The sequence below is a fragment of the Labrus bergylta genome, chromosome 7 (assembly GCF_963930695.1).
Source record: "Labrus bergylta chromosome 7, fLabBer1.1, whole genome shotgun sequence".
Taxonomy (NCBI): domain Eukaryota; kingdom Metazoa; phylum Chordata; class Actinopteri; order Labriformes; family Labridae; genus Labrus; species Labrus bergylta.
Genome location: NC_089201.1, coordinates 2995689 through 3006937, shown reverse-complemented (window position 1 = coordinate 3006937; position 11249 = coordinate 2995689). Strand labels below are relative to the sequence as shown.

The 11249-nt window shown below is 37.9% G+C and overlaps 1 protein-coding gene across 1 annotated transcript; it reads left to right on the top strand.

Moving 5' to 3' along the window:
• The first annotated feature begins 1331 nt into the window (after nucleotides 1–1331).
• tcp11l1 (t-complex 11, testis-specific-like 1) lies at nucleotides 1332–10833 on the top strand. The gene is made up of 10 exons (XM_020656345.3): nucleotides 1332–1611; nucleotides 1834–1973; nucleotides 3586–3718; nucleotides 3805–3925; nucleotides 4155–4375; nucleotides 5111–5247; nucleotides 6047–6219; nucleotides 6307–6488; nucleotides 8140–8312; nucleotides 8764–10833. The coding sequence occupies exons 2-10, from the start codon at nucleotides 1835–1837 to the stop codon at nucleotides 8982–8984; spliced, it is 1500 nt and encodes a 499-aa protein (XP_020512001.2). The 5' UTR covers nucleotides 1332–1611; nucleotide 1834; the 3' UTR covers nucleotides 8985–10833.
• The last annotated feature ends 416 nt before the right edge of the window (nucleotides 10834–11249 follow it).

The following is an 11249-nucleotide window of genomic DNA, read 5'->3' as shown; positions in this document are numbered from 1 at the left end:
GAGAGATTAATAAAGGGGAGAGATTTTTGTTTGTTTTTGTTTGTTTTGTTTGTTTTGTTTTTTTCTAAATTCTTTGTTTTTATTATTATTACTTAAAACAATAATAGCAATTGTTACAATTAGATATATTACAAGTGAATAGACATTGGATTTGTGTGTTCTTTCTCTTATTTCTTTCTCAATCATTACTTTGCATACGTACTATTATTGTATTTATTGTTACTACAATTATTGATGCTGTTGTTAATAGTATTAGTATTAGTATAGTTGTAATATACTTATATTATAACTATATAGAATTGCCTAATTGGTATCGGGGTATATTAGAAGTACACTCGCTAAATCTATTTAAGTATATACATCTAGATTGTATCTGGTTATTCATGTATTATTATTATTATTTATTTATATGTTTTTGTGTCTGTTTGAAACACACCACAAAATGTTCATATTGACAGTGGATTTGCTTGTAAAGTTTATGTTTTCCTAACCACCTAAACCACCTTACAATCACTAAGCATACTACAAAAAAGAGCCATACTATAGTCGTATAGTAAACAATGTAGGATATTATGAACACACCAATATACTTTTTTTTTAAATTACACATCTTAAAGTTTGGGGATCTGGTAGAATTTAAGACTGCACAAATAATGTATAAAGCAAAAAATAAACTGTTACCTGTAAACATACAAAAACTGTTCAAAGACAGAGAGGGGGGTTATAACTTCAGAGGGACACTAAACTTGAAACAGCATTATGCTCGGACCAATTTAAAAAGTATGTGTATTTCCATTTGTGGGGTGGTTTTGTGGAATGATCTTGACGAAAAGATTAAACAAAGTATGAATATAATGCAATTTTTAAAAAAATGTACAAAAGATATATCTTTGGAAAGAACAGAAATGAGGAAGGAGAATGTAAATCTCACAGATGTTAATGGCGCCTGTTCATTTTGTTCTTTTTTGTTTGTTTGTTTTTGTTTTGTTCTGTTTTTCTTAATAGCTCGATTTGAGTATTTTTTTGTATTGTCCGTTTAGTTTATTTTATTGGATTTTGCATTTGTTAATGGTGAAGAATGGGGGTAGGACTTGACAAGCCTAGGCTTCTTCCGATCCCTTTTTGAACGAGTCAAATGTGTATTATATTGAAATTGGCTTTTTTATTTTTTTATACAGATTTTTTTTTCCATTTGTTTAGGCTATTCATTTTCATCTATTTTTAATCGTTCGAAATAAAGAATAAATAAAAAACTCATAAACAAAAATAAAAATAAAGGGGGAATGTGGGTCAGCAGACACATGCAGGAGAGGGCTCGACCGCTACGTCATACGCAACACATCCCAACACCGGAAAAGGCGCAGTTAGCGCTAGTAGCCCATCAGTGGATGACTATCGTTTTTGTAGGATGAAACAGATAAAGGAAGCCTTCTTTATGTGTTCGGCTTTGTCTTCCGTTGTTGGTGAATGAATCTGTAGGTGATAATTCCGCTGTTGTTGCATTGTGAGGAGGAGCTTTAGTGATTCGCACTATCTCACTGAAGCTAAGGTTTACCAGATACGTTGAGCTTCACTGTTTACCAAACTGTCATCTGGGCTGCCGACTACAAGGTTAGTAACCTCCCCGCAGTCTCAAGAGGCTTGTTCAGTCTCTCTTCTAGACAAGGAGAAACAGTATCCTGCTGCTCTCGTTGGTGTAGGGCCTTCATGTTTAAAATCATTTCACATTAAACACGTAGGCTATGAAAACATCCGCACTTCAGCATTGTACAGCATTCATAATCCTGCAGATTGCATTTTATGAGAAACACGTTTGTTATTTTGCTGTTTTAGTATGCCAAAGGGGACAGACCACCTGGAGTGTGAAGGAGACGAGGAGTCAAAGGAGAGGATGCAAGATGCTTCTGAGGAGAAAGGGAGGAAAAGGGTCTGTGCAGATACTCCAAGCCCGACTAGAGGGGAAACTCCTCAAGGTGACCAAGAAGCTGATTACACAGAACAACAATTACCATCATTCACACAAACACAAACACTGGATGTGCTTAACATTTAGAAAGATATGACTGTTTGTATCAGAATCCTCTTATGAGCAAAGGAATGAAAAGTTCTGGCTCATCATTAAAATGATAACATGGATCTCTAGTTAAGAGTCCATATGAAATTCATTGTCATGACATAAAACTTGATATAGTTTAATTAAAGTCACATCCTAAGGTGTTGCAAAGGAATAGGCTTTCACCTCATACATGCCAAATTTTGTGCCAAGATTAAGATTTACTTTATTGATCCCGCAAGGGGAAACTCAGTTTTTACACTCTGTAAGTCATGCAACACACACAGGCTGAAATGTTTAATGTTTAAAAATTTAGACTCAAGATCAGTTGGAAAATTTCAAGTGAAGGTCCACTCTGATTAAGAAATTTAGATTTTCAAGGGATGGGATTTGGAGTGAGCAATCTAAGATTGAGATATTTGTTATGAGTGTATGGGCACAGATATTAAGAGATCTCTAGTTTGAACATGACTTACCTGCTTTTAGGGTTAGTAATAAATGAAGTTTGACCTCTTTTGCTTTTGGGTACACATAAACCTCTAAATCGTTTGCTATCAGCAATCACCAAAAGAGAACATCTGCTATCTGAATATCTGCTTCTAAAGATGTGATTTTGGTGACCAGAACTTTATTTTAGACAGTCCATATGGGCAATCAGATTTTAGACTTTTTTTTTTAGCATACTGTTTTCAAGTTCTTGGCTACAGCTTGGACTTATTCAACCACCGCCCGGAGTATTTTACAAGTTGTGTTGGTCTGGCTCTCCTCAGCTGGCCATCTTTAGCAGGAACATGTGAACTTACATAGGGCACAAAAAACCAGAGATGTTATCCCGGCATATTTGTTGTTTGTCATGTCTAGCAACAACCATGGTTTTAAGAGTTGAAGCTTGATAATTACAGAATAGAATAGAATTACTTTATTGATCCCAAACTGGGAAATTGTGGTGTTACAGCAGCAGGTTGTCCAAACACACAATATGAGCAAAAAACACAATATAATATTAAATACAAAGTAAATAAGCACTGAAAATATCAAAACTAAGAATGGGAATATATACACCAGGATTTAACTTAGCAATACTTCTAGTCTTAAATATGAAAGATTAAATACAACATACTTTGCTGGAGGTAGATGTAAATGTGCAAAAACAGAGTTGTAAATGGACAGTATTGACATAGGGAGCTGTCCAGAGCTGTGCAATCAGTGATACATAAGTTAAAGTGTTAAAGTATTAAATGTGGTAAAACATATTTATATGACTCATACATAAATGGGATTAAACTTCCTCTCTAGATTTATTTGCCTTAGTTAGGGCCATGATTAAATTCCAATGTCTTTACACCAATCTTACATTGCTGACCCATGTAATACATCATATTATTACAATACCAGATAATGATAATAAAACAATACAGTATACAAACTTCACAAATGCAATAGCCAGTCAGATATTAATCCAAAATCTAACAACACCAAAGTTGTTTAATTTTGTAATAAAAGACTCATGGGTGGACTTTCTCCCCTCACAGCCAGTCCTCCCAGGTTTGTCTCGGTGGAGGAACTGATGGAAGCTGCCAAAGGAGTCACAAACATGGCTTTGGCTCATGAGATAATGGTCAACCAGGAGTTTCAAGTCAAACCTTCAGAGCTACCAGAGGGGAGGTAACAGTCCTCTATGTTTGTTTCCTCTTGTGGCTGTCTTCTTTTGTTGCTGTTGAACTAACACTCTCTCTCATGTCTGTGTACAGTTTGGAGCGCAGAGTGAAGGATATTATGCACAAAGCTTTCTGGGATTGCTTGGATTCTCAGTTGAAGGAGGATCCACCAAAGTATGAAAATGCCATTAAATTGCTGGCTGAGATTAAAAAGGTGAAGCAGAGTGTTGTTTTTTTTAATGTAGGAGATAAACAAGCCTCATGACACTTGACTTTTGATTGTGGTTGCCATCTTTTTTCTTCACATATGGTCCTGTAGTTTGTGTTTTGAGAAGGTCATGGCTGCCCTGCTTTACCATATGTCGGCATATACTACAATACCTTTTCTATTCCTGTCTTTTCTATATTGCCCGTCTTCAATCGTCATCGTACGTCTCTCCCAGACGCTACTGTCTTTCTTGCAAACGGGCCAAGGACGTCTGCGCTCCCGTATAGAGGAGGTTCTGGACCTGCCTCTCTTACAGCAGCAGGCTGACAATGGAGCACTTGACATCAGTCAACTGTCCGATTTCATCATGGGGATGATGGGTTCGCTGTGCGCCCCCTGCAGAGATGAGGACATCAATAACCTGAAGGAGATCACTGGTATTATTCCTCTACTTAGGTAAGCCTTAAGACAGACAATCATTAGTTCTGTTTGTTACAGGCCTAAAATGTTATTCCACTCAAACACAGGACAGAAGTCTTGGAGGGACACATCTCCACATCAGTGAAGCCTTAAAGGGACTTCTTAAAGTGGGGTTTTATATATCCCTTACAGTAGACTGTTATCAGTTTAGATAAGCTAGCTGGAGACTTAGCCTTCTCAGTCAAAAAATACAAGTTGAAGTCTATACTATTCTTTGTTGTATAATCTCTAAACCTTGATCTCAGACAGGATACTCTGAGCTGGAAACAAACATTATTTTACCTTAACAGCTGGTATAAAGTGTAAAACATCAGATAGCATGTATAGGAACCAAGAACAGTTGTACAAATAAAAAAGTTTTCCCAAAGGAAAGGACTATCTGACCTCAAGGGGAAGGGGTGGGTTCAAATTCTAGCTGACACTTACACTGATTATATGAAGAACTTTTTTAAGATGTAGGATGTTTCTCAGTGTACAGTGGTACATAGCTTTGTTTCCTTCATTTGAGCTCCCACATTGTGAGACCGTGGCTGTGCTGATTGATATCTACTGTTCATAGTTCTTAAAGCATACTTCTGATGAATGTCCAGTTAACCCAACAACAATTTTACTTTGAGTTTCAGTGCTGTTGGAGACACTCAAAAAGATAATTTTGTGACAAATCTATGTTTTCTCTGTGTATGTGCCTTCCTCTGCCATCCTCTCTCTCAGGGCAATATTCTCTGTACTGGATTTGATGAAGATGGACATGGCTAACTTTGCTCTGAGCAGCATTAGGCCTCATCTAATGCAGCAATCAGCTGAGTATGAGAGGAGCAAATTCGGGGACTTTTTAGAGAAGCAACCCAGTAAGTAATACGTATTCCATAATATAAGTTGTGTTATATAGACTGTGTGTGTGTGTGTGTGTGTGTGTGTGTGTGTGTGTGTGTGTGTGTGTGTGTGTGTGTGTGTGTGTGTGTGTGTGTGTGTGTGTGTGTGTGTGTGTGTGTGTGTGTGTGTGTGTGTGTGTGTGTGTGTGTGTGTGTGTATATTTTTACCAGCTCTGGAAAAAAACAAAGAGACCACTGCACCTCGTTCTACTTAATGAGGTACTGTTTAGGTGATCACCTGAACCAAATCTTATTAAAAGAGGAAAAGTATAAAAACCACTGCTGTGGTCATCACTATCCTCTTGCAATAGGACCAGCTGGATGGCACAAACAGTGCTAGTAGTGCCTCAAAAGTAATCGCAATAAAAAAACAGAACTATTGACCATGCCAAAAGAGTTGAAAAGAAAAGTTTTGAGTGAGGAAAAGAAGAAGGGCTAAATTCTGGCTTTACTGGCAGAGGGATACAGTGAGTGTCTGCGTCAGGTTGCTTCCATCCTTAACATTTTTAAGACACATTATTTAAGGTCTGAAAACACTGCATCTTTTTTGTTATTTTGACCATTTGGCATTTTCTGCAAATAATTGCTCTAAATGACAATATTTTTATTTGGAATTTGGGAGAAATGTTGTCAGTAGTTGATCAAATAAAACAAAACTGTTCATTTTACTGAAACACATACCTATGAATAGGAACATCAGAGAAACTGATACTTTTATTTATATATATATACATACATATACATACAGCTCTCTGAAGTGATCTGTTCTTTTTAGATGCTTTAGACTACACTGAGAAGTGGCTTGAGAACTCAATGAGATCTCTGAGAGAAGCCAGGGAGACTGGCTCTGCCTCATCTGAGCCTCCCTCACTCAGTCCAGTTGATGTCCATAATCATGCCTATCTACTCCTGCTGAAGTGGGATCACGCGTCTGACCCATTCCCAGAGGTAAACATCTTTTCACTTCCATTTCTTGAAGTTGTTTATCTTTTTTTTACTGAGCCTGTATGAAACAGTATTTCCCCTCGTCTCTAGACAGTGTTGATGGATCAGGTTCGCTTCCAGGACATGCAGCAGGAGGCTGAGAAGTTAGTTCTGCTCTCCTCTGTGCTCCTCATCGTCTACACGTCCACAGGAGAAGCTATCTCTGGCCTCCCAGGGCTTATTGAGACTCTTAAAAACACTGTCAATGTCATGCTTGCAAACATACACACACCGTGAGTACTAGTACTTTTATTGTTACCCAAAGTATTTTTTTCACTTTTATAAGTATTGCTGATTGCCTTTTCTTTGTTTTAAATGGTCATGGGTCCTAGATAAGTGATCTAGATCTGTGTTGTTGAATGTCAGATCAAATGCATATTGCAAAGATTATATGGAGTAACAAACCACTCACCTCTCATATTTGACTGATCCTTTATTTGTCTTGTTAAAACAGCTTTTTTTTTAATGAAATGGGCTTGTCTCTTTAAGTGCTTAAGAGGTAGTTTCAGCTTAAGACACTTCTGCATAAAATACAGTATATAACTGAGTCAGTATTTATTTAGTAAGGGAGACTGTATTTATATTTTTCAACATGTGATGATCCAGCATTGACCAGGGAAGAGTGTGAGAAGGGGCTAGCCAGTTTTAGGAACTTGATAATATCACAGTGTAATGAGATGACGGATGATATAACACTGATCTATCTGTTAATCATACAAGATAATCATGCTCTGTGCCCTACTAAGTATGGGAAGTTACATGTCCTATATTTTTGTGCATCAACTACAATAATGCATACACTATGCATCCATTGGCTTGGAGTGACATGAACAGGAAATGTGATGTATGGGCAGTCCATCAAAGAAAAAAATAAAGTAGCATGATGAGGATACAGACGTGAAAAACAGCCCCTTTTCAAACCAATCCAAGGGGAGTTTATCTGGTCAGTTTGGCTTCAGAAGTACAGATAATGAATCCTCCTGTTATGAAACTCAAGTGAATATATTTGTAAGTTACACAAACTCCTGAGCTTGTTGTAATCTTTGTAAATATCACAATTTGTATTCTTAACAGGGGTAGTGTAAAGGTGTATCATATTCCACTGATTGTAACAATCCATGCAGCCTTCATGAAAGAGCCTTTAGTGCAGAAGGAGAGATTGTGAGCGAGTGTTGTAAATGAAAACAACACAGCAGTTATAAAATATCAAATTGCTTGCTTTGCATTTGGTTGCTGTCAAATTTGCAACTCTCATACAGAGAAAGCAGACCGTCAGCAAATACTGACATTTTGTCAAGTCCTTCTGGCATCTTTTACAAATACACATTTACATAATTGTCTGTTACAGATATATTTTTTATGAATCACTGTTTTTGTGAGATATGATATACAAATAGGCTCAGCATACACAGACAGTACCTAGATGTCAGACTGAGGAGGCTACACGAGGAGGCTGTGGGTTTGTAGCCTAAGACAAGGGTACCTCAGCAATGGCCTAGAAGTAAGACTGGCAACTCTCACCAAGCAGTCCCAATTCCATATTTGGTCAGTACCAGGACTTGAACCAGTGACCTTTCCGGATCCAACCCAAACTGTGCAGAACCTACTACTGCCGCCTTTTTGCTCCCAATGCTCAGAGAAGACAGAATGTTATTACAACATACAAACTGATGTTTTAGCAATAATTGTATAAATGATAACATTCTGGACTTAGTCGAAAAAACAGGATATGTAGGTTCTGTTTTCATTCTGCTACCTTTGGTTGCATTTTGGTTCTTTGCTTTCTTCGTCCGTGTTTTTTTGTGCAATTGTTTAAAAGGTGGTAATATTGTTACCAAAGTTGTGTTTATATTCTTACATACTTTTTTTGTTGCCGATTCCAAGGTCATTTAGTGAACAGGAGGCCTTAGCCACCATCGGGGAGAAACTGTGCGTTGATCTGACGGAGTGTCTTAGCAAACATGGATATGCTCCCTTCTCAGCTGAACAACAGAACACTTTCAGGGGACAAATCTCAGCCACCATCCAGCCAGACAACACAGTCCGCAAGCTGATTGGTAAGATGAAGATCATGATCATTTAGATATACCTTAAAGAAATGTGTAGATTTTCAACAAAAAAACGACCAATAACTTTTTCTGTTTAAACTAAGGGAAGAAAGTTACCACATTAGATGATTGTAGGCAATCTTTCTTACTTTATCTGCCCATCAAGATGCATCAGATGGCTGTTCACCAATGCCTCTGGTTGGGCTCAAGGTTTCTGCCTGTTAGAAGGAAGTGTTTCTTTGTACCTGTAGCCAAGTGTAGTATAGCTACAAATGTTTGGAAGTAATCTGTTTAAAACGCCATGCCTGTTTGGAAATCTATCATTCATATGGTCTTCACTGGGTCTCACTCTCCATATGAGAAGTAGTAAAGCTCACAGCATCTGATTAACTGTGTTAAATGTTCAGTTTTATTTTGCAATGACAGTGATGTCCTCTCTTCTCCTCCCTTCTTATCTCAGACTCACGAGTTCAGAGCTATCTCCTGGCTTCCCTTGAGTCCAGTCAACATAAGAGCCCTTCTCTCCCAGGAGGTCTGACTCCAGTCAGCAGGGAGCTCAAAGAGCTGGCTGTTCGATTCAGTCGCCTGGTCAACTTCAACAAGCTCGTCTTCTCCCCATTCTACCAAAAGATTCTCCATAAGATACTGACAACAGGGGAGATTCCCAGCATTGATACATAAGCATGCATTTCAAAGATCTGTCAGTCGTTGTTCTATACTGTATACCTTCACTAGTAAAATTGAATATGAAGAGAAAGGGTTAAGGAAGCTGATCTATATTTAGCAAAAAAAAAAACAGTTCTCCATAGTTGCACCTTAAACCGCCATAATTAAAAACACTGGCTTGCATCCCAGCCACATTATATCACATTTTTACTTGTTTAATAAAACTCAGCTCTTATATTAGTGACCTAACAATTAAAGAAGTGAAGTCAACAATGTTAATCAGTGTTCATCAAGTGTGTAAAGAGAAAGAAAAGAGATCTCATGCCTGGGTCTCACTGCCGACCTCAACCTGTGCATTATACTCCAGATGCTCTGATGTGCACACATAGACAGTGCTTCTGCTGACTCACTTCATGAGCTGCTCCTTTAGCCTTATCTTCCATGAGAGCACCATCCTGCAAATTCTACAATTCATTTAGTTTTATCCCAAGAGTAAGTACAATACAAGCAAGTCTGATGGGACACGTGCTGACAGACAGAGGCACAATCATCAAAACCATCCTAAATCACTGTCACTGATGGTGGAGGGTGTAGGAGGAGGTGGGCAGAGCAGTGAGTTAAAAAAAGAAACTTGAGAATGAAGTCTCTGCTTATAGTTGCTGAGGTCAGTGGACTCGCATGTTCTGTCTGCTTCCCTGAGCCCTGCACCTTTTGCTCTCTGATGACTTCAGGAAGCCCATGGACTAGGGGAGGTTTTATGAGCGGGTTTGGACACTAGAGGGCAGGGTTTGTTCAGAGATGAGGCTAGCAAGGAGCAGCATGTGTCTGTAGCCTCACATGTAGTGTGGCCAAATTGTTACGGGCAGGCAAATTAGAGTTTGATAAAAGTAATCAATAAATTAATATATCATTTCACATCATCTTAAATTCCTAATGTATTTAGTAAAGCCAGAAATATTAAACTAATGCAGCCATTGTATTGTTTTTTTCACCGGTCTGACATATTCTACACAAAAAGTGAAACCATAGGCGATATGTTATTATTTAAAGGTTATGTTCACTCTCAAAGTGTGAGAACTAAGCATGACGTGATAAAGAGGAGAGACACCCATGATGCATGGTGACAGCTAGAGGTTAGAGAGCTCTAATCTGTCAGTATGGACGCATAAATAAAAAGCAAGAGGTTTCCAGAAGCACATGTACAGGAATGCAGTGTGGCCAAGGCGTCAGAGTGACACATATTTGTGCTGCCTTTAGACCCAGGATTTATTTATTATTTTATTTGTACTCTTAAACTCCAAAATGTGTGACATTTTCTTTTTTGACTGAACTGACTGAACTCCATATAATTGAACTGGTAGAAGTTAGTTCACACAAAACTATGTACCCCATTTGAAATGAATGCGATGGATGTGATCAGCCTGTATCTAAACTTTGAAACCATAGTGATAAGTAAACACTCAAAGCCCCTTGTTATGGTTCATGCGACTTGTTTACTAAATAACATCTAATTACAACAACACTGAAGGACTTCAACGTTTTGGAGAATATAACAATTACATTATTGGTCACGTAAGTGATAATCATCGATCCAATTCAATGAGAGATGAGTGAGACAACACATTTCAATTCAATTTGCTCTTAAAATCTCTAATATAGGCTGCTGTAAACGTGACCTTTCATTTGTTGGTGAAAGTCCTAATGTTGATTTGGGCACAGTGATATGGCTGTTTAGCTAGATAGACAATTCAAATGATGTTATGTCAAATGCACACTTTGAGAGTGACATTGAGTCTAGCTAGAATTGCCTAACCTTGCTTTTTCCAGACTTGCATTAATTAAAGTTTTGTTCTATCATATCATATTTATTTTGTCATTCACACAGGTGATTCCTTTTCCTGCCCTACCACAGCCACATAACATACTGTATTTAAGGGCAGCAGGGGAGACCACACAGAGGTAAATAAGTAAATAATATATACAGCCCCTACATTATTATTAACAAAATATAGGGCATCTGTGCACAAAGATTGCATTCTCCAGCCCAAATGTGTATGTAACCTTTTAGTCCATGTAAGACAAATGTGTGTGCGTGTGTGTGTTTTTTCATAGTTCTGCTGTTTGCTGAGAAGTCAGAGACTCATTCCATACAGTCGTTCAATCCAGTAGTCAGGTGTGCATATAGGTTCTAGACAGGATGCAGTAGGCTTTAGCTTATTGTCTAATATGTTTTACCATGCTTAGGCTTCTTCATGTTCTTTTTCCTGCTCACAGAATATC

Bases quoted from the DNA above. Each gene is read 5' to 3' on its own strand.
- tcp11l1 (XM_020656345.3), top strand. From the start codon at position 1,835: ATGCCAAAGGGGACAGACCACCTGGAGTGTGAAGGAGACGAGGAGTCA. The intron at 1,974-3,585 runs GTGACCAAGAAG...CTCCCCTCACAG, and splicing joins TAGAGGGGAAACTCCTCAAG to CCAGTCCTCCCAGGTTTGTC. The intron at 6,220-6,306 runs GTAAACATCTTT...CCTCGTCTCTAG, and splicing joins CGTCTGACCCATTCCCAGAG to ACAGTGTTGATGGATCAGGT.